The 23,906-nt window shown below is 44.1% G+C and overlaps 1 protein-coding gene across 1 annotated transcript in view; it reads left to right on the top strand.

The window, feature by feature from the left end:
- SYN3 (synapsin III) overlaps positions 1 to 23,906 on the top strand; it is a 206,733-nt gene that overhangs the window by 48,963 nt on the left and 133,864 nt on the right. The window contains exons 6-9 of the mRNA XM_072870318.1: positions 976 to 1,067; positions 3,742 to 3,744; positions 14,334 to 14,490; positions 20,954 to 21,043. Coding sequence (XP_072726419.1) covers positions 976 to 1,067; positions 3,742 to 3,744; positions 14,334 to 14,490; positions 20,954 to 21,043 — 342 coding nt within the window. The remainder of the gene's footprint in view (positions 1 to 975; positions 1,068 to 3,741; positions 3,745 to 14,333; positions 14,491 to 20,953; positions 21,044 to 23,906) is intronic.

Consider the following 23,906-nt stretch of genomic DNA (forward strand, 5'->3'; position numbering starts at 1 on the left):
CATGCTGGAAAGGGAGGACTGGCATGGCACAATAATAGGCTATTCTAGTCTGGGGTCTACTCGTTTGCTCATAAAGGACAGAGCTATGATTTGGAGCCCAAGTCAAGCACTGATCAGCTAATCCTGCCATCCTTCTCCTACTGAGAGTGGCCTGAGACCATCAAGTCTCTCTGGCACTCCTGTCTGCAGGGCAGCTGAGCCAGCGGCCACACGGGGGTTTATCACACCTCTCGCCCCGTTATTCGCTCTGATTTGTGTCTTAACCTTCACTGACACCCACTGCAGTCGTAATCGCCCCCGTGCACATTGCCTTTTGCTCCCCATAGCTTAAATATTCCTTGCCAACCTTTCTGGCCTTGTAAGTTGCACCTCTTTTAAAATATAAAGTGTTCTAATAATTGAGCAGTACTGTTAACAGCCTACCCAGCTTTGCTAACCCTTTAATAGTTAAAATCTTAATAGGTAAACTGCATCAGGTGGGTTTCTCTGCTTATCACCTTCCTGCAGCATAATGCGGCTTTTTAGCTGTTTAGGGAGGTTTAAATCTTTTGTATTAGGTTTATAGCTGGCCAGTGGCACGACAGCCAACTCAGACATAATTCTAAATGGATGTTTCCAAGTGGAAACTTGGAATTTGAATTCAAATGACCTTACCTCTTTTTATTATTATTATTATTCTTTCCTGTATGCGTTTTTCAGCTTGCTCATTCTTAATTCCTTCAGTACTTATTAATGCAATAAGCCTAATCCTGTATACTTGTACACCCTAAGCGTGGGAAGCATAAATACTTCTGCAGTCTCTCCAGGGCAAATCAGCTGTAAGTGGATCTCCCATTGCCTCACAGAAAAAAAAAATAAAATAAAAAGGAAAAGAAGGAAAGGCACATTCCAGCCGAAGACAATTCTGCGTCTGTGTCCGTGTGTTTGTGTCTCTGCTGCCCTCGAGTAACGCTCTGTCCTTTTGCTCTGCTCCAGGCTGAGTTCTCCGAGCTGAACCTGGCTGCTTACGTCACAGGCGGCTGCATGGTGGACATGCAGGTCATGAGGAACGGCACCAAGGTGGTAAGGTGAGGAGCACCAGCTTGTCTTGAAAATCGGGCTTTCTGGACCAATGTTGGGGCAAGCAGGATGACCTCACGGTCTGACCAGTATCTGAACTAGGGCAGCACATTCCTGATGACTCGAAGGTTTCCTGGAAGCAGTGGAAAGACTGACCTGACTCTGGTGTTTTTGTATCAGGTCTCAGTTGCACATTATGGCATACAGTCATTGTTTCCAGTCTAGACCCTTCATGCAACCACAAATGCCTCCTTTTCAGGTTCTTTTTAGCTTCACGCCTCCCAGTAAAAGGGACAATGGATCTTCCTTTCCCTTGATTTTTCTCTCGTTGTAAACAGTGGCTTGCATTCATTAGCCTACCTGTGTTAGGTCCTGATCCCGGTGGACTACCCTTGCAATAGCCACAAAGCCTTTCCATGATCCTGATCCTTGCAGCCTGATTTGCTCCTGAAATATCACCTTTTTTGCCAGAGATTCCCAATGCTCTGGCCTTGCCCTGTGGTATATCTCAGAGGTAATACCATATCTCTGTTTGATGGGGATTTCTGTCACTACTAGCATTACTTTGTAATTGTAGTCATTGCAAGCAGACTCTTTTCCTGAGCAATGCTTCCCCAATCATGTACCCAATTCACTTTCCAACAGCATTGCTCCCCTTCTTTCTGACACCAGAGTGCCTGCAATTTGGAGTTAATGTTAAATGCATTCTTACTGGTGCTACATAAAGAGCAGTGTAAGTTGTTGCACCTGTGTAGCATGGTAAAATGCCTCTGTTTACATAGCCCTGATACTATCTTTCACCCTTTTATTCCCAAGCCTACCTCTTTATGAGTTTCTGTCATTACAACTCCTAACTCTACATTTCATCTTTGATACAATAGCTTTTCTTTGTTCATGTTGAAATCTCATTGCTATTCCAAATCCATTTTTCTAGCCTCCCTACTTCCTTTTGTACAATTCTTTTGCACTTTTTGGTGTATACAGCATCTCTGAGTTTAATATTGTTCACACATTTACTCAACGCTTTTGTCTGTTTGCTTCTAGTTCAGAAGTGGAGACACATAATACAGAATGTAGGGATATTTTTGAAAGGGATTATCAGAACAGCTGAAAAATGGTGATTCTGAGTGTGCTGGCCTCAGTTTAATTTCTCAGGATGTCATTTCCAGTCCAAACAGTGCAAAGCAACACTTGTCACTGTCAATTAGCTATGACTGTGGTCCATCAATTCATTTCAGGTCTTGACAGGTCTTAATACGTCCACAAGTCTCCATTCGTTCTTTGGTACAATTTCATGAGCCTCTGCTAAAAACTTTTAAGGCTGAGTCTGTTACATCCATTTGCTTTCTCTCGTCCCACAAATGTCTGTTTCTCAGTTAAACAAAGCGTATGTCCTGTGAACCAGCCTCTGGACCATCCATCAGACAGTGCGCTGTGCTAATGCATTCTTGTGTTTGCTTGCTCACGACGCTGGAAGGTTTCCCAAGAACCATTTCCTAGGTTGATCACATCTTCATTTTCCTTCCCGTGCCTTTCCTCCCAAAAGCCATTCATACATCTGGCAGAAAGATCTTGAGCTATTAAGCTGAAACTGAAGACAAAATTTATTTCACAATAGTGTCTGGGGCATGGTGTTCATGTTTCTGCTCGCAGTAAATACACAGGTATCACAGCTAGCCTATTTGCGTGGATATTTATATATGAAAATGCATGTGTTTATGAATGGCATTAGTTCAGGGTTTTTGTTTTCATCTATGCATGTTTAAGGACACATCCATTTGTGTGGTGGGAAGTGGATTTGGCAAATACATACTTGTCTGGATACCCAATTTATATGGCATGTGTTGCCCATGGTTTGTTATAGTCCTTACAAGCACTACCCATTTGTTTATAACCTGTGCTGATGTGCCCCTGTCCTGCCCAGCTCAGTGAGTTTGAAAGAGCTCAGGCCAGCCAACTTCCACAGCCACTCTTACCAATACTTTAGAAGTTACAGAAATAAAAACTCTTCTTCACTCTAGAAGGTGAATTACGGAGCATACTGCTACCGAGCTGTGTGGAGGCCCCTCAGCCCATCCACATGGGTGCAGCTAGCTTCCCACTCCCTCCAAGACTCCCCCTTCCGCCCACAGCCGTGTCCTGCTCCATGTCCCTCGGGGTGCCCAGCCACAGGGAGATGCCACGCGGGACACCTTCAACTCACACGTGTGCTCCAGCCCTGCTGCAGATGACATCTTTTTTCCATCACTTATTAGGCCTCTGTTAATTATTAAGCAAAATACTCAGTCAAAAGTCAGAATGTTTCTAGGTGGTGAGATGCAATACTCATCATGGTTTTTGAATACCCAGAGTCCTTGGAAATCCCACTGACAAGTTATAGGAAGGAAATACAACAGCATCTTGCTAACAGGCACATCTGGGATCCCCCCCCTGCAGGAGCCCTGCCTTCTTCACACTCTTCTTCAAAGCGAAGGCAACAGAGCGTGGCAGTTTAGTCGAAAGACAGTGAATATACTACAGACCAGTGGATTTTAAATCAATGAAATAATAAACTTTTATAACAACAACAACAGCAACAATAATAATAAAGCAACCACTGGGCTATTCTCTCCAGTTTGAAATTATGTTAACTGATAAACTATCTAACAATCTATTAGCCTATTAAATTCTGTCATTTTGCAGCAGGTCTCCTTGTTCTTTCTTTAAACTGGGGACGTCCTGTTGCACATTTAAATCAGAGCTTGCTCTCTGCTGATCCCTTGATCCTTTCTGACACCTTGGCGTTAAGGCATTCTTTTAGACCCTGTGCCAACTGATTTGAACTGCACCAGGAAAGAACTGTGATTCTTTTACCTGGAAGATAAATCCCCTAATAAGAAGGTATAACAGTCCTTGAAGCCCTACACTTACCATTTGCCTCAGGCAAATTTTAAAAACAAAAGGAGCTTTAGAAGCATTATTGTCAATTAAAGAGAGCAAGGAACTGGAAGTATACAAGCCTCCATGACTATGGAGGCTTGTATACTTGTGTGGATCTTGAAACCAGTAGCTACAAGTAAGTTAGCAAACAACATACCTGAAACCAGGCATTACTTTGCTTGCCTGATTTTTAAAACAAATGTAGCTCTCAGAATTTAATTTTACAGTAACAAAATTCTGGGTGTCCACCTCTTTTTTTTTAGCTACTAAGTTCTGCACATCTGTAGGATGGGGTGAGGGATTTGATAGTCTCAGTGAAATGTGCTACTGAAGAGAGAGAATATCATCTAACAAATCTAAAAAACTGCATGTGTTTTTTCTGTGCCAGTTCCAGCATGGTATGCGATGGCTGCATCAGCCTATTCAGCACATTTTCTTCAGAGTTAGAAGAAAAAGAGCTGGCCATGGAGTGTCTTGTGTAGTCTCTAGCAAGCACTTTACCATTTCAGTGCCTTGTAATGTGTGCCCTGACTGAGGACAGTGCAGGGGGATGAGCTGGGCACCAGGAGCAGCGTTGGGCTCAGCCGGGCTGGCGGGGGGGAATCTCCCACACATTGTTCCTTGTTACCACAGCACTTCTTTGGATAAAATTGGCACCAGAGCTTCCCCAGTGAAAAGTTAAATGTGGGAAGCAGGAGGTGGCACTTATTCATCCCAAAGGATCCCTCACCAATGTAGACATAGCAACCCCTTCAACAGAGAAATGGAGTAATTTCTGGGTGCGATGGCTGGACTACTAAGCAGTGTGAAAAAACGAGCGTGGGCTGATGTCTGCTTTTAAAACACTTGGGTGGATTCTTCATCCTCCTTCCAGTGCATGCACAACTTCCTTTTGCACAGGTCTACACACACACACACACAGAGTGAACTATTTGGAGTCTAATTTACCTTAGAAAGCTCTTGGGCTGTGTCACCTCTGCTGGGGTTAGATGTAAGGAATGGGATTTTAATTTTCACTTGTCTTCATTTCTCTGAAGGGCCCTTCATACCAATGTTTCCACAGTGCAAAGAGGCCATCAGTGTTGGCACTGCACCTACTCTGAGGTGCATTTATGCTTTCAGGATATTATAAAAGTGTCTTAGTATAAATGAGAATTTGGGCGCTCTCTGCTTCTGACAACACTTAGACTCCCAAACTATGATCTCAGCCTCTGCATTAGATTAAATGCAGTCCTGCGTTTGCCTTTTGGGCTTTACAAGCCTTCAGCTATTAATTCCAGTAGATGTGGGAATAAGGCAGGGACATGTTGAAAATCTGGACAGCTTTCTTACATGGGGAATACTAATGTCTTTGGGAGCATTTCAGACTTCTAAGGATATAAATTAATCATGCACCAGACTGCTCTCATCTCCTGTCTCCCTGTGGAGCTGGCTCTTTTGCCATTGGGGCTGATCATCCAGGGGAGAAAGCACATTTTCATGTGTCTGCATGGGACCTACCACAGTGGTGGCCATAACACTTACAGTGTGGTATGCAGACTCACTGTAATATCACAGTACAAACAACAGCTGATGGACCAGGACATGCCCAGGGTCTGAAATGGGGAGGACCCTGCGTGGAGCAATGGCCCTGGCAAGTGGGGAGGGGTGACAAAACTGGCAGCAAACCAAAGAGGAGCTGAGCACCGTGGACAAAGCCTTGCTGTGGGGAAGGATCTCTGCCGTGGAGTGGTGTTTAGTCCTACAGGCCTTGCCTGAATTTGGCCAGTCTGTATAAGAAGGTACGTGTCTCACCCTGCTCACCCTGGATGATATGCCCTTGTCACTCGCAGCTGTGGTGGGGTCAGTGAATGCTCTGATTCCTCCATACACGCCCATTCATTCCTTTAATTAACACTGACTTTCCCATTGGTTCCAGCTGATTCAGTGTTTCTACTATGCTCTGCACTCTGATAACAGGACGGTAGCCTGTCGAATCAACATCCCAAATAGACCAAGACCTGAAAGTGCTTTTTTCCCAAAGCATATTTTTGCACTGCAAGCTGCAGTACAATCACAGCATGAGGAAGCAAAACCTTTCACATGGGAGGAGTGGGGAAGAAACTGGCCAGCCCGGCAGCAGGTGTTTTCCCGCTATTCAGAGCTTGCAGACCCCAGGAGATGTGTACTCTGGCTAAAAAAGATCTGCCTGATCCAGGATGCAAGACTCTTTTCAAGTCCAGTGAGGACACTGTCCTCTGCCCACTGCACCTTTTCCCGTCCCAGTACGTGCACCCACCCCACAGGGCCATTGACAAGCTGCCCCCTGAAAGAGTTATGTGGGTTTTCTAACCTATAGAGGCCATGCTTTCTCACCACACAGTAGCTGCACATTTCTAGGAGATGGATATTTTCTTGTCTCTCGAGGACTATTCATTCACAGGAGTTGGTGGTTTCTTGCAGTTCTTCTACAGGGATAATATGCAGGGAGGTCATGGGAGTAGCTACTGTCCCTGGACACTGATGTAGGACACATTGGTAGGCAGTACATCACTTTCCAGCTTCTCATCCTCCAGGAAGCTTGTGTCAAAGAGGAACCCTAGGCTCTATCTAGTCCCGGTCTTTTTTAATTTAACTCTTGATCTAATTGGAGTCTTTTTTAGAATGTCTTTTTCTATTTTTTTGTTGCTTCCAAACCAAAATTCTGAAAATTTCTGTGAAGATGCAGATGGGAGAAAAAATGGGAGAAACTAATTGGGAGAGTTTAGATTTCTAGAAGCCAGATGGAAAAATATGTTGAGCGCATGGTTCTCCCAGGATTCACAGAATGTGCCACATGGTATAGTACAATACGTTATATATATTTAACACCGAGCAACATTTGGGCAATATTTTTGTATTGATGGCATGGCAATCTGCAGATGTAATGGAGAAGTGTATGATACAGCATGTAAGCCTTTGAAAGTGCACTTTAGGCAAAATATCAACATGCCAAATGACCGCTTCCTTTACCGAAATACCCTGCAGAGACAATGGGCTGGGACAAGGTGTCAAATAGGGTAGACCCTGGCAAGCTGCAGTTACACATGAAACAATTTAACACCTCCAGTAAATGCTTATAAACCGAGAAATTATTCCCACATGGGGGATGATTTACCATCATCTTTCACTAATATCTCCCCCCTCTTCACCTTCCTCTCCCCGTCCTCTTTTTTTTGAGCAGGAGCTAAAAAAGAGAAGAGAAGTTGGGGTGTGCTTATTTATGTATTTATTGCTTCCACCTCAGCTCCTGCTGCTAAACAGCTGCTTGGAGGCCTGCTTCTCCCTTCGAGGTTTACTGATCTCCCAGATGAATAACGTCCCCCCTCACCTCCCCGGCAGCTGGCGCCCAGCCGACGTGCAGGCAGGATGCTGACAGTTATTGGGAAAACATTTGGCATGCAGGCAGCTGCCAGAAAGTAAAAGTCACTCTGAGCAGACCAGGGTGGGGAGCATCTCAGAGACTAAACTACTCCCTGGCCCTTTTCGCATTTACAGTAATTCTTTCCAATAAGAAATGTTCTGTCAGGGCCTAGAGCACTATTAATTAGTTAATCCTGGACTGAATGCAAGAATGTTTAAAGACTGTTGTAGATTGTTTCAGTCTTGATAGGCTTTTTTTTTTTTCCCAATCCTGCCTTAATTTGTCTCCTTTCTAGATGGGTTTTTACTAAGGCTTCTTCCAGGGAATGGCAAACAGAGAAGTGAAGGGCCAAGTTCTGCTGCACCTGCACTATACTGGTCAAGGTGGATCTTCATTAACGACCTGCTATTGGGACAGAGTGCAGCCTCAGCAAGCTCATGGGTGGCAACAAGTTGGAGGGTGGGGAGCGATAGATATGCCAGAGGGCAGAGCTGCCATTCAGAGGCACCTCAGCACCTGGGTAAATGGGCCAACAGGAACTTCATGGCGTTCAATAAGGAGAATCACCTTACCTTGCGGTGAGGGAGGAATAACCCCAATACTGCTGGGGGGCAACTGGAGAGAAAACAGCTCTGCACAAAAGGACCTGCAGGTCCTGTGTGCCCTTGCGGGGAAGAAGCCCTATGGCTCACTGCGCAGTATTAGCAAGCATGTGGCTAATGAGACACTATTCACATCTGGAGTACTGTGTCCAGCTGCGAGCTCGCCAGTACAAAAAAGGCATTGACAAACTGGAACAAGTTGAGTGAAAGGCCACCAAGCTCATTGAACTGGACTAAAAACATCCAAGGAGAGACTGAGAGACGGCTTTCTTCAGTCTGTAAGAGGAGGCTGAGGGGGATCCACCTACAGCCATCAGGCAACTAAGAGGAGGGTGTAAAGAAGATTAAGCCAGGCTCATGTTGAAGGCGTGCAGTGAAAGCAAAAGAAAAACCAGACACAAGTTGCAGCAGGTGAAATTCTAATTAGATACAAATTTTTAAAAAATTTCCACAATGAGGATGGTCAAATACTGGAACAAGTGCCCAGAGAGGCTAGGGGATCTTCATCCTCGGGAATATTCAAACTTTGGCTGGGCAAGACCCTGATCAACCTAAAGTCATGTCAAAGTTAGCCCTGCGATGAGCAGGGTGTTGGGCTAGATGATTTCCAAAGATCCTCTCTGACCTAAATTACTCTATGACTTTTTTCTGTGATGTTGGAAAGTATTATTTGGATCACCTTCTGTAAAAGCTTTGGATCACAAGCATTTTGAAGGCAAGCTGCTGTTGGCCCATGTGGTTGTTACTACTTGGAGGCATCGTCCGGGTCCACATGCTTTTCCTTGTCAAGGCTGATCAGTTTACAAGTAAAATATATGGCAGACTTAGGAGACTGCCACAGTACAGTTCAGAGAGTGTGTGACGTGATTTTATGGCTCGTTGACCATTGGTCTGTGGCTGAGAAGCAAATCAGAGCATCTTCCAGCGTGTCCTCATCTGCATATAGTGGTACAGGTCCTACTGCAACCATGATTCCTGGTTCCTACTGCTTTTGCTACACTGATCTCCCCCACACCCCATAGTTTTTTCCCAGCCATTCTCTATTACAGTGTCCCAAAAGACCCCATGCTCATCTCCTCCAGCCTGGTAAAGACAGGTCATTCTTTATTCTACGTGGCTTTCTTGTTTCTCTAAAAACAGCTCTGCGTTACCTTATTCATATAAGTAATCAATCACATTCATTCTTTCTTTAAATAACTTCAGTAGGGTTTACTTCTTTCTGTGGAAAATATGACATGAGGTTTTGACTGAAATGAGATTTTTTTCTAGCAAATTTCCCATTTTACTATGACATTTGACATAACATTAAATCTAATGTCATGATAGGTGAAAATGTCGTAGATTTCATATTACTTTTCAGTAATGTAATTACAATACTATTAACACCCAAGTAAAGCACAAAAATAACTTGTTCCTATTTGTAAATGTCATTTTCTATTAGCTCTCTGAGACCTGAGGCACTGCATAGTTGGAGGGATTATTGCACTTGTCAGGTAGTTGCAGCCACTTATGGCTTGAACTTGTGCCTCAGAAGCTTGCCTGAAGGCTCCATTAATTGCCAGTAATGCAAAGCTTGTTGTATCGTATTGCTTAATTATGCACTTTTCTTCCTCTCTGTGTCATGCCAAGCAGATAGGAAAGGCTTTGGAAGATAACTTAGTCAAAATGTGTTGATCACTGGGAAGTGTCAGAAAACTGAACAAAGCCTCCTTGAATAATGGAGGGTAGACAGAACCTGAAGTGAGGATGTGCATCTTCAGTGTCCAGGGAAAAGCTTTTTCTATTGACATGAAGGGCGAAGTGTCTTGTAAGACTGGCACGCTTTAAGAAAGAGAGCAGGACAGCCCATTCTTCTCCCACAGCATGGGCAAAAAGCTCTCTAAACCCATCGTGGTGCTAAAGTATAAAGCAGATCTACTCTTTGGCTGCAGGTGATTATTCACAGTGGAAGGGATCATTAAAAGGTATTTTAACAACATAATCTGTTCTTGTGTGTTCTTTCTTCATGCCCATGAAGCTCTTTGTGCTTCAGAGAGAAAAGCTGAAGGCCCAGGAAGCAAGACAGAGTTATGCCTATATGCAGAAATAAGAAATAGGAAATCTCTTTAAAACACGAAACCTCCCAGCAGGATTTGCTGTCATCATCTTCTCTAACCCAAAGCAGGCTGGGGACCTGCTTTCTGCAGATAAATGTTATTGATGGTCTTTTCAGGGCTGATTTTCTTCTCATAATTAGAGAAGTTAGACACATGGTCACCAGAATAGCTACTGATGCTCCTGAGATGTTTAACTTCCATATTTAACATCAGGAATCTCTTAAATTGTTTTATATTCCCTCATTTCTGACAAAACTATTTCCAAGACAGCTAATGCTGTCACAGATTTAAGGATAGATGGGTCCAATCTAAGAAATTGTATTCTGCAGTCAGATCTCTTCCTATTAGCTATTTTGGATCCAGGTTTTATACTTAGGTTTGTCTCCAAAGTATAGTTTTACCACTAAGAAAGCAAAAGACTGCTAAAATGCACTGGAACAAGTTGAAAAAGAGTTAGTTAAATGCAAATAGGCATCCTGCACCACAGTATCAGAGTCCAGGCTCAGGACTGGCAGCACTAGCAGCTTCCTAGCCAGACACTCGTCATCACCTGGGGGTGATTGACTCTGGTAATCGCTGGCCGATCTCAATTGCCAGGAGGAGAGGTAGGCTGAGCGGCTGCCATGTGCCTTGGCTAGCATCTCTGGACAAGGAGGCAACTACTGCAAAGGAAGAAAAGCCACAGGGACCTGGGGGGCCTGCTTCACTCTGGGGGTGGCCTGTTCAGTCGTGCACCACTCGGAGCACTGAAAGGCTTGTGCCGTGTGTGGCAGAGGCCATTGGCTGTGGCAACACAAGCTAAAGGAAAGCACCTTTCCATTCCAGAGAAAAATGAAATCTCACCAGCCATTTCAATATGAAAATGAAATTTTTCCAGTCTCCTGGATTTTTTTTTTTTAAAACAAAGGATTCTTGTATCTCTATGCCACTCTGGGAACATGTTACATGCATTTGAGTGGCCTTTATTTTGCCAGGCAGTGCTAGGAGCCAAACTGTAAATGAGAACTGAGCTCTTGGGGTCTGAGAAAGGGCTTCTATAAAAGGGTTGTGGCCGAAGATGGGCTCCAGCTTCCTCCTAGAAACTTCATCCATCTGGCTGTCATGCTAAGGAAGATTCATGACTTCAGGTAGGTGTCTGCCACGCAGCCCAGGAAGGACACCGCACCAATATGCAGAGCACAGCTTATTAACAACATGTTTTAAATCTGTGTTTTACTTTTAGTTCCATTTGCCTATCCCATCTCCCTGTCCATTAGATGTTTGAATGGGATCTCCTGTATTCTTTCTGTGACCAAACCCATTCCCATGACCTGTCTTTAGCAGGGGTCTAGGCACAGTTTTATTCAAGACTGCTCATGGTCATCTAAATACCGGCTGGATAGATCTAGTGGACAGGAGAGGTAGATGCTCCTGCCATAGTTCTCCTGGTCCTGCTGGACTTGGGTGCTTAGGATCTCAGCACAGTAGGTGCTACTGAGTTTGGCTTACCCAAAGGTTTTGGCAACAGTCTTTCAAATGTGGGACTTCTGCCTAACATGTCTGTCTGCCAAGGACTTCAACTTTCTGTCATGGGAGATGTTACTGGGTTGGGTTGAACTAGGAAAGAAAACAGTTATGCTACTAGCTATTCCAAATCCAAGGCTCGCTATGTTAGCTTAAGCTTTACACTCTGAGAACGAGCGGTAGCTTGCAAAAGTAATCTTCTATCAAAAAAGCAAGAATCCTTGTGTGAAGCAATGAAGCTTTCTTCTTCCCAGATTACTGGTACGTCCAGTTATTCTTTTTTCACGCCACCACTCCTACCATGACTATTATTTCCCTTTTACTGCCTGCTATCCTTCCTAGCCCCTCGCCTTACATTTTGCCACTGGGCTGTTTCTCTGTTACAGATGTCTTGCAGACTTTGGGGCTCTCTAGCTGATGTTTATTCGCAGCTAGTCCCAGGCCCTGCACTCCTCTGCCTTGTTCTCAGTATCCATGGGAACATCCTCATTGTCCCGCGGCTCAAAACAGGGATTCAGTGTCCACCTTCACTTTAGAGATTCACTCCTCATCTGCTGCGTGAGAGAGTGCTCTGCCTTCCTACACTATGCAGAGTTTGAGAATAGGCTTTTCTACGTTAATTCTGTATTCTTGTATCCATCTTCAAAGTTGAGACACTCTTCCTTTGCCAGGATCTGAAAAGACAAGAGCTTTTTTTTCTAAACTTTTGGCTGGCAGAAGTAAAGCCACTGAAGGCAGTTTCCCAGCCGCTGCGTGACCTCCCCTCCAGCTGGCCATGCTCATTTGCATGCTTCCTCCCCACCACAGCACCACGTCCCCACCCCGGGGCGTTGGGGGAGATGTTCAAGGGCAAATATTGCCGCTTCCTCTAGGGAGACCGGAGACCGGTCTCCGGTCTCTGGAGACCAATCTCAGACCATTACCGGAGACCGGTAATGGTCTGAACCATTACCATGCAGCCCCAGTAAGTGCTGTTCCCTAAGTCAAGTCTGGGGAAAGACTTGAGCCGTAACAGGGACCATTTTCTTCTTCATACGCTCAGAAAGCTGAATGAAGGAGGGACACGCCTGAAGCTCCTGCTCCTTCAGGCACCACAACTGTTTAGTAATTCCGCACAGGTATCAGGTCCTGGTCCTAGGAAGCTGATTAATCCTTCCTGAGGACCTGTGTCTGCCTCTGAGGTACTTTCTACACAGCAAGTCCAGCAGAATGGAGCAGCTCAAGCTTTCCAAGATTTGTATTCACTTGCGGTTTCTCAGCAGGGGGTCACCACTTGCCTCACCCCCATTGACACCAGGGAGGTCCATAAATCAGCTGCACAGTGATAGCGCAGCCCTCCCGATGCTCATTATGCATCTTGCTGTTGGAGGAAAGCACCACCTTTGGTGCCAAGTACATTAGGGAACATGCCTGGGTTTAAAAATACTCCATGGGAGGGAATCACAACATTTCCAAAGCTTGGCCTCTTGCATCACAAAAGCAGAGCATGCTCCTCACCATGTCTCGGGCGATAACAAAAGCCCAAGGCCAACAAACAAAATGAACAGCTTTAAAACAACAAAGCTGCGCTGGGTTTTGTATACAGTGTTTGTTGCCACAATCTGGCCCAGAGTCACCATCTCGGATTTCCCTGCCAGAATGATGGAAATATAAATAGGGGCTATAAACCCAAAGTATTTCCAGCTCATACATCCAAAGGATAGAAATTATAGTCTCTTAGCAAGGAAAATGTTCAAGGGTAGTGAGGTAATGGGACCTGGTTACAGAGCTCATTTCTCTGAAAAACTTTAATACAGCATGGAAATTTTTCCAATGTCCTTGATGCAACCTCTGCTAAAGCATAAAATAATCCCGTTTCAGTGGAAAAGCCCCTTCCATGCCTTCAAGAATGAACTGCTGAGCTCCATTTTGGGAACAGTTTCTTTCCAGTTGCTGTTTCCAGAGATTCCTGAATGGCTCTGAAGACACAGCGTCAGCAAGGAATGAAATCTGGCTGTTTGAAAGATAATCTGTCGCCTGTTGGCTTACCTAGAAAGGGCCTCATTTTTCTGTGCATTTGCTGAAAGCTGCTGCTGTTGAACCATGGGAGTCCCGGCTCCAGTCTTGCTAAATAATATTCTGGAAGTCCACGCCATGAGTCACAGCACTGGATGAGGGGCTCTGCTCATTTGATTAATTACATTACCATGCCTGCCCTTTACTTGTTGACTTATAGCCATAAGAGCCTGGGATGTGCTGCGTATGTAGTAAACTGATTAAAGAGGGAATGTATGTCAATGTACGGATGTGTACAATAGCTTTTTGAAATCCCTTGTGATCTTCCCACCCACTGGGCATTGCTTCAATATTGAGTTCAATCGTCAGGAAACAAACTTGCTCCCTCATCTGCGTCGCACATTGCAACGAGCTTGCCAAATATGGCCAAGCTTTTAGAAAGAAAAGAGAATCCCCCCACCAGTGAATTTATGACCCTTGGCTCCACGTGGGGCTTGTTCCTGTGCATGCCTGAGTGACATGGAAACTGCAGCAAATCTGTTTGGCCTGTTTCTATGCTCTCACACTTGTAGCTATGTTGGATTTTTCCTTTTTTTAATGACTATGGGTTTTTGTTTGGTTTGTTACCTTCTAACGCAAGCAACCCATGACAAGAGGCCCAAAAAAGAGCAACATGTGTTAATGGAAAGAAAGAGGAAGGATAGAAAAGAAACAAGGAGAGGCTAGAAGTGTTGTTGAGCATTTGAAAGTAAAACGTCACCCCCTCATCTCTTCCAGGTCCTTCAAGCCGGACTTTGTCCTGATCCGGCAGCACGCCTACAGCATGGCGCTGGGAGAGGATTTCCGCAGCCTGATCATCGGCCTCCAGTATGGTGGCATCCACACGGTCAACTCCCTCTATTCCATCTACAACTTCTGCAGCAAGCCATGGGTGGTAAGTGATGCTCCAGCTCTACTGCATGCCAACACCGGAAAGTAGATATCTGGTACCGATAAAGCACCAAACTCAGCTTCCAATCTGTTTCATAGGAATTTGCCTCTTTAGGTTAAAACAACCATCTAAACAACCTTTGGAATCCAGCTGTGAATTCTCGGGGAAAAAAACTACCAGCATTGCTCCTTTATCAGCCTCTAGTAATCAGCCTCACCCTGAGCAGGACGTTTCACCTGTCCCAGTCTCTAATGTGTCACAAACAGCTAACAGTACAGTAACACCTAGATTTCTTGTAAGGCAGAGCAGATGAATAGTAGTAGATTAATAGTGTCAGATCAATAGTAGCACGTCTCTGTCCTGACCAAAACATGGTAAAACTACCTTAAAAGAAACATTAACATTCGCTGTTTTAGAAGGTATTTGAACTATGTGATTTCTAGCATCTTGTATTAGATGCACACTTGTGGTATCCAGGTGCCCCAGCCTAAGACTAAGATAATCCATTCCTTGCAGAAGTGCAACCTGCACTTGTCTTCTCTTGGCTTCTCTTCCTACTTTTTCCCGGTGGTGCTTTGTTGTGAGGAAATTAGCAGAAAAGAAAGGCAAGAAAGATAGAGAGATGATTCCTCCAACAGCTAGGTCTAGGAAAAAAGGGAACATAGAATGACAAAGATCTGGGAAAGAGGCAGAAGGAAAGGTGAAAGCATGTAGAGTTTTTCAGCAGTTTCAGAAGGAAATACAGGTTTATCATAAAGTGTTGGTTCATTGAACCTGAAAGACTGCACCTGGGAAACACCTCGGGCTGAGTCAGCTCCTGGGGAGAACAGGACAGTGTTTTGATATTTTGCACTGGGAGCCCCCTTCACCTGTTCTTTAAATTTTGTCAAGTTCACCTAAAAATCTCAGAAAACCTTAAAAAATATTATCATTGTCTTGTCTCAGCCCCAGATCAAAGTTTGTAATAATTCCCCAGACCTGTTTTATGACCAGCTCTAAGTCAGCAGGACCTGCAGAAGCAGAAGAACCAGAGGAGTAAGGCTGGCCATCATGAGCCACAGGAGCAAGGCTGGCCATTGTAGCACCTGCAGGAAGAAATCAGATGCTGATACTGGTTTGGAGTCCACATCTGGGTCTTCCAAGCAGTTTCATCCCAAAGTGCCCTCTGTGATCACTGATGCTCCCAGAATGGAAATTTCCCTGCATTGTTCTAGGTCCAAAGCAGGGAACTACAGGCTATATGGATGTGACAAGGAGGTGGGACTTTCCAGTATGCCCCCCATGGAAAACTTTTAGATAAGTTTTTAGGAATTCCCCTTACTCATTGCGCAAATATAGCTTGGGGTGAGACTGAATGTTTATAGCAAGTGGTAGCTATCTTCCTCATTACCTAATTAAGACTTTTTTGTTGTTGTTTTTTCCTTGGAATAAATATCCTCTTAGTCTTCAGTGTGTTGACTGGTAGTTCAAATCCAGCTGAGGTCTGTAATGACTCAGACTTTTATTTCCATGACTATGCAGTGTTGGCTTTAACTCATTTCTTACCAGAAAGGTACCAGTGTAATAGACATGGTCTTCTCAGTTTTCACCTCTTTTATGACATCTGGGGGGTTTTTTTGAGACCAAAAGCAGGGTCCTGTCTTTTCCAAAAATGTTGCAGTGCAGTAATGACAGTAGTGAAAAAAAGCTCACTTTTCTATCACTGTATAGGTGGATGATGCACATTTGGCCTCAGTCCCCATCTGAATGACTAGGGTTGCTGGGATCGGAAAGGGAAGAGAAGGATCAAGTACCAGGCTCAGTACAACACCTTTGCATTGTTTCCTACAGTTGGTCCTACACATGTGAGCGCGTTGACCCCGGTGACCAGACAAAAAGCCTCCACATTTACACTAGCTTTTGCTGAAGGAGACAGTCATGTGGTCTATGCCATCTGATTTTGGGGTTGAGTCAGTCAAGGTTTAGTTGACATTTTTCAACTCATGCCTTGTAATTACGTTTCTGATGGTGTGCAGGGGCCTCAAAATGTGACAGGCCTATTTTTAGGAATCTGAAATAAAACAAACAAACTCAGCACATTGAAAAGAAAAAAAAAAAGAAGAAAAAGAAAAAGCAGGGCTGGCAAGGCAGTGTGGGAGAAATTGGCTCTGCCAGTAACTCAGCTCTAGCTATTCTGGGTCCGTTTGTGCCATGCTTTCCTCACGGGAAATACAGCTGGCTCAGACAACCTTCCCAGAGGAGTCAAGGAAACCACTTGTAAACACTTAAAACAGGTTTGCAGAATGCCTCCTTTCCCTACTGCCCCCGCATACACAACACCCCCCAAACCAATGATTGTAACACACTAAGTAATCTAAGAGCTCATATGGGATCTGAGCTGGTATTTGGCACCACTGAAATTTTATCAGGTTGAAGCTCAGGTGGAGATTGCACTGGAGCATTTGAGGGCAGAACGCTTCACTGGCAGCAGAATCAGAAAATTTTGGTTTTGTGATAGCTGGGAAATGAGAGATAGGGACAGACCACTTCGGTGCATGTTCCATTCTGATTGCAAAACAGGCATCTTGAAATAAGGGATCTGTTTAACCAAGATTACTGGAAACTTTTTGGACCTAGAAAACAGTTGAGATAGATAGATGAAGAAATTAAATTAAATACCCCTGGGAAATGTGCTTTTCACTCTCCCTTTTTATTTTTTCCAAAAATGGTTCTATTTCATAGAAATGTTTATGATTTTGTGGAGGGGGATGGAAGTGAGACTGTTTTTCCTTGGCAATTTGCAACAATGTTTTTTCTCAGCAACTCTAATTACAATCAGCTGAGTTTGGGCTTGAGTTTACTCAAACATGCAGCCCCATTTTTTAATGACATTTGCCAGGTTTCCAGTACTGCAATACAGAAATTTCTTCAAAGGTTAAAATTTACATTAAACACAGGCACAGTTTGAAATAGGCATTTCTGAAAGAGAAACAGACATATTCAGGGGGATCTCACACACAGAGAAACATCTAAGAAACCTAAGTTTTAAGATGATCCCAGAATTATTGAGAAATAATGCCACAAGCACCCTAAACACAATGCTTCAACCACTAATAATAATTTTTGTGTTATAAAAGTTACAATACAAAATACAGTGGGAACAATGCTCAGAGTAGTACTCATATTACATGCAGTAATGTCTGTAATTGTATGGCAACTTTTGCATCTGTAAGACTGCAGGAAATACAAAGTCTTGAAGACAGCTATCTGTAGAGTCCAAGAGACTCCCAGCCAAACTGTTATTGACTGTCAAGGGACATAGGTTCCCTGACGACCTAGACACTTTAAAAATATGCAAAAGGCCTTGAGATTCTCTGAACTGATCTTTTTATTTCTCTGTAAAGAGTCCATGCAAGTAACTCTGATGGCCAGCCAGCCAGGCAAGGCATCTCACTTAAAACCCAGAATGTGCCACATTGCCTTGCCCCGTGTCGCACTTTGTGGACTGGATGCAATCTCACAAAAAACAGTGGAACCACAGAAAGTAAGAACTGATACCAAAATGTAGAAGGGGCAGTCATATCTAGCTGAGCTGCTGATAGTAACATTCCTACCCATCTAAAAATGCACTGGGAGGTGCTACTTGAGCTCTGCTATCGGGTATCTAAGAGGCTGCCGCACCATGTAACATGGGTGTCTCTTTGCCAATATCCTGTCCCCAACAATTGCCAAAAAAAAAGGGAAAAAGGAGGTAATTGTCCCATGAGAGTCAATACCAAAGTCAGACCTTTTTGCAGGCTTGGTCCATTGAGGAGGCTCCCAGATGGCTGAGTCTCTCATCTGTCCATCTGAAATGCTTGTTGTTTCAGCAACAGCCAAGAGCTGTATGCTTCAAAAGGAAGTCCAAGGAACAAGTCAGGACACTGTCTGTCAGATGCACAGTTGTTCCAGTTATTTTGTTTGAGCTGTTTTCCTAGGATAAATGTACACTGCCTCAACATCACAGCGTCCATGTTTCACCAGGGCTGCGTGCACGCGCAGCGAGGGGCATGTGTTGCTCTCAGCCAGGGTGTTTTTCCTCCTCTCCCTGTCTCTGTCTCATTCTGTTTAACTTTTAAGCCCTGTTTGCTCACTTTGCTAGTCAAAACAAGGCTTTATTTTTCTTCTCTAGGATATGCAGGGCTAGTGCAAGTAGTTAAGAGAAGCAAGCTGTCCTCCTTCCCCAACATCAATACTCTCCATGCCAATGATAATTATTCTACACGGGAAGTTTTTCTCTTATCTGCTGATGCATGTGAGGGAGCGGTGGTGTTAGTGATGGGATATGCCGCCTCTTGATGTTTTCTGGATTCACTTAAATACCATATTTTGACCTACAAGATTAGCTGGATTCTTAGGAATTAGGATTCTTCATGTTTGTCTGCAAATCTGCTGGCAGCTGCCCCTTCAACATGTGGCCTGGGACTGGCACACACTTTGTAGCCTAGTTTTTTTACACACTGGATGCATTTTTTTTACACCCATACCACCCTTTAACTCCCAAAGGGGTATTTGTTCTCCACCACCAAGTGAAGTTTCAATTTCTTATACAGAAATGCTTTTGCTTAGACTAGCCCAGTAACGAGGACAGGAGCCCTAACGTAGCTGCTCAGCAGAAAACATTCTCAGTAGCTCTCTTTTTATCTGCAATGTAACCTTGGGGTTGCAATTTGGTACATTTACTGGCTTCAGCTGTTGCTCAGAAGTGCTCAGAACATGTAAGATTAGGCAGCTGATGCTATTGGGAAGAAAGAGGGCTTTCTTTCCCTTCCCTTCTTCCCTAGATGTCCATTTCCTTCCCTTAATCTGTGTGTTACCTCCCTGTGTGTTACCACAGGTGACACAAAGATCTCCTTCAAAATGAATGCATCCCGAGCTTTGATGGGGAACTTGAAGGAACTTTCGTAAAGGACTTACTTACAGTGAGACTTGGCCCCGACTGGAGGCCTTTATTAATTTAACTTGATTTTACCAAATTCCAGGGGGCTTGGAAACTAGATTCCATTTCTAAATTACTTGGCAAATAGGACACCAATGGGGAATTCAGTCACATCTACCAGCTCAGCAGGAAACAAGATTCTTCTCTGTGGAGCAATCCCCAACCGTTTTATCCTCTCAACGTCCATGAAAATAATCAAGCTACCTTATTCAGCTTTACTCTGCCTTTGGCAAGGCTGCCAGTCTAACCATTTCACCAACAGCACTGCCAGTTCAGCATTGTCCGTGGTAACAGGGCTGTACCTCTTCAGAGGGAAAGCAGAATGGCTAGAGGTGTGATTGTAAAGAATCTAAGTTGCTCCTGAGATCCAGGTTTCTGGTATACATATATCACCTCTTATTCTCTTTGGAATACCAACACTGCTTCAGCAACATTTTCTGTCATGGTTTTAAGTTTCTCTTTTATAGTTTTGGGGTTTTTTTTCCAGCTGATCAATGACAGATTGAACAGGGAGGCTGCAGACAATGTGCAGAATAGTCTGCTCGCTTCACCGATGGCCAAAGCTGAGCAGGAATTTGAGCAGAAATCAAAACTCAGTCCTACCATGGGGAGCTTTGTGTCTGGCTGGGCACAAACCTGAATGATAAACAGTTTATAATAGTGATGATACTGGTGATAATGGTGAAGTTCATGCTGACAGGCTGGGACGATGACAAATGTTCACCCCTGTACATGAAATACCAGCACTATTGCTTTCCCCATTGATGTTAAATACTGCCTTCTCTAGATAGCATCCTCACAGACTGGTGCTTCCCTCAGACCTCCCTGGTAGATGGGAAGGGGGTAGCAGATGATCTCCACTTTCTTCTGCCATGCATGGGGGCTGTTGGGAAACCCTTGGTTCGTAATAGATGTGAATTATGATTGCCAGTGGGCTCATGCTTCCTTGGTCTGACACTCAAACCAGGTAGCATGGGCAATTCCCTCTAGTCATGGCTGTCCTTTAGCAATTCTTCTTCCCTTCAGCATGATGGGTAAATGTGCTTTGCTTTGATTTGGCTGTGGGGTAGGGATCCAAGGGAGATCCTGGATTTATTTTGTCTCTGCTCAGGAGAGGTGGCACTGATTTCCTGCCTGGTCACTCCTCTGAGTCCTTTCCTCTACCAAGAAGAGGCCTCCCACCCTCTCCCCAGCCACATTTGGAAAGCAAAGCTTGTTCATAGCAGATCTGTAAGTAAACCCAAACTGATTCCCTTCTGGTTCTTGAAACCCTTCTCTGCTCTCTTAGTCCAAGGTTTGTGTACACAGGCTGGCTTGGCCCTGGGTAAATACAGTACCTTCATATTTTCTTGCTGCTCTCAGGTCAAGAAAGCAAGGTGGGAAAGGCATAATAACATGTTTCTCTCACCTCCTTCACCAGTGTCAGAACATTTTGCAAGCACTTACCTGCTACACAGTAAGCCACTGACATCCACTGTGTCTGTTTTTCTGTTCCCCCCTCACCCCAAGTTCTCTCAGCTCATTAAAATCTTCAACTCATTGGGTCCCGAGAAGTTCCCCCTCGTGGAGCAAACGTTCTTCCCAAGCCATAAGCAGATGGTGAGTACCTTTGCTTTCTTCTGACTACAGGGTGGATGGGGGAGAAGCAACGAATGTGAGTTGGGCACAAGAGATGGCGGTGGGAATGCTGGGAAAAGTCTCAGTTTTACTTCCAGATAATTACTAGCTAAAAGCAATATGCAAAAAGCAGTGCTCGGGAACCTCTGTCCCTTCTTGCCCAGCCCTCCCCCAGGTCACGTACGGACCCTGAAAAAGTGAAAAATTAGAACAGGCTCAACACCAAAACAAAAATCCATTGTAAAATCTAATCAACAAAAGCTCATCCCTTAGAGTAAGGAATCACTTTATTCAGATAAAGTGGGTTTCTTCCCCTCCTGGAATTGTTGAAAATACATAGTCGATTTGGGACATGGGCCATATGAGATGTTTGTTTCACAGTGTCAGTTTGTTTGGTCTGTCACATGGTTGCCATCCATGAAACATTTATCAGCCTGGCTAGGTATTCAAAGCAAATTGGAGTTCTTGAAAAAGAGGTTGTTTCAGCTTGTAATGTTTCCTTTGCACAGTGGCTCTGGGATCTAGTCTTCCTGTCAACAACTAAACACTCAGTGCCCTGTGTGGCTACTGGGCACTGTACCAAACTCTTAGGGCACCTTCTAAAGAGATCTGTGTAGGTGCCTTTAGTCCTGGAGAACATGGCAAAGTGACCGGCTTTGTTTACAACTGTTCACGTCTCTTGTTTTCCCTGGGTTAAAAGGGTGGCTAGTCCTTCATGAATTTTTGCTGCCATCTTAAATCCATGAATTAGTGGCTCTTCTTACCTGGCTGAGGCTTTGATGAGACCCTGTGTGAACCATGACCCCCTCGTACGAGCCATTGCCTGTCTGAGCTTATTTCCCACACTTGATTGTGAACTCGAGCAGCCTGAAGAGTGGGGTTGTTGAGATGTCAAACGTGGGCTCAAAACCTTTCAAACCCCTCTTTTCTCACGCATGTGTTGCAATGCTGTAGGCCAACCACAATGCATAATGGGGTGTACGTACCTGATGGCACCTAGTGGGAGCTTCAAAATTCAAAAGGAAGCCTCATTTAGATTCTTGTGAAAAATCCCACCGGTGCTTGCTAGGTACCTGAATACCTTGAAATGCCAGTCCTTCATCTCTCTGTTCCAATACTCTGTTCTCTACCTGTGCCGTGTGGATAACAGCATTCCCATACTTCACAGGCACGTGATGGAGGTAAGTACAGTCATGAGTGCTGTGAAGCACTCAAGTAATTCAGTGGTAAGAGTTGTATTATCATTTAAGATGTAAAGAAATGTCCTTAACACTATGTGACAGTTTGTTGCAGACTTTTAAGACAAATTAGTTGATAGATCCTGTTGCATTTAATTCCGGATGATTTATAAAGAGGGTTTTGTGACATATGTAATGCTTCAGGACAGGTGTGACTGTGTGACCATCACTTCCGGAATGGTATTTTTGGAAGACTTGATTAAGGTTTGCATTGCAAATATGTTAGCTAGCCCTTTTAGCATTATTTTCTTGTCTGGAAATCTGATTCTTGATTCCTCAGCATGTAAATGCATTTGTTACCAGCACAGTAGTTTGGTTTAGCAGAGCACTGATCTTAATGTCACGTATTTGTCATCTTTATAACTGAATACCTACTTGGAGATGCTATTGCTTACTTGCAGATGCTATTGTTTACTTCCAAAAGAATACAGGAACCTTTTTAAACTAGATAATCTCATGTGAACACAAACACTATTGTTGATATGCAAGCTTGAGTAATCTGGTTTAAATCAGTCACTTTCCAAACATTTACACAAGCAACAAACCACTTGGGCAAATTCAGGCCAGCCCTTTCCAGGTAGGGGGTCTGCCTCACAGAATGAATCTACTTCTCAAGATCTTTTCTAGATGCATATTCACAGGATCCTGGGCTGTGAGAGGCTGAGAGGGCAACTGCTTAGGCCAAGCAAGCTCCATTGCAGTCATCACTCCACCAAATACCTGTGAAAGTTGCTTGCCCACTGTGCATCAGCTTCTCCATGTGTCAGATAGATAGGAATATAATGATCCCCCTTCCCCACTCTTTTCTTCCCTTTCCTGGAGGCATTTTCAAGCTGTACCAGTTAGCACTTGTAAAATATGCTGTGGTCCTTTGATGGCTGACCTCCTGGAAGTGTTTATAACTAGTGTTACGGTTTTACCTCTTTGCAATGTGATATACTTTAAGCAATGAAGTTCTCACATAAGAGATCCTTATCCTTCTATGTCTAAAACTTTCCAAAGCGTACCTTCTAAACCCTTGGATTAAACATAGAACAGATTTAAAAATCTGTTTCATTCTTTCATCCTTGTAGAGAATAGCGATTTTCCTAAAGTAAAAGTGAGATAAAGGAAATTTCTAACAGTAGGCCCATTTTTGTGAGCATTTTAATTTAGTTGAGGACTCTTCCTCTGAAGCTTCCTTCTCACGACAACAGGGCATTTTTAACCAGCCTTAAACAGTAAACATAAAGAGAGGACACAAGGCTCGGACATTTCACAGCAGAAAAGATCCGAAAGATGAATCTCTCTTCCCTTTGCCACGGGCATGTACCTTTCTACCCTCCCCCAGTTATCAGTTTACTGGAAATAAGAGCAATCTGGCAACTGTTCTTCTAAGGCCCTACTGGTGCTACATGACAGCCATAATGACTGCCTTGCTCTGTAGTGACCCCCTATGGCCAGTTAACAAGTGGGATAACATTAACTTCAAAAGGGATTTTTTGCCTCTCCTGGGCTTACAACCCCAATAACAATTCTTAAGAGAGATCAACCTCTTAAAAAGAGGGAGGGACTGCTGGAGGGATCTTTGCCAAAGAGCAAGAATTACCAGAGGTGGAATATCTGAT

The sequence above is a fragment of the Ciconia boyciana genome, chromosome 1 (assembly GCF_034638445.1).
Source record: "Ciconia boyciana chromosome 1, ASM3463844v1, whole genome shotgun sequence".
NCBI lineage: Eukaryota > Metazoa > Chordata > Aves > Ciconiiformes > Ciconiidae > Ciconia > Ciconia boyciana.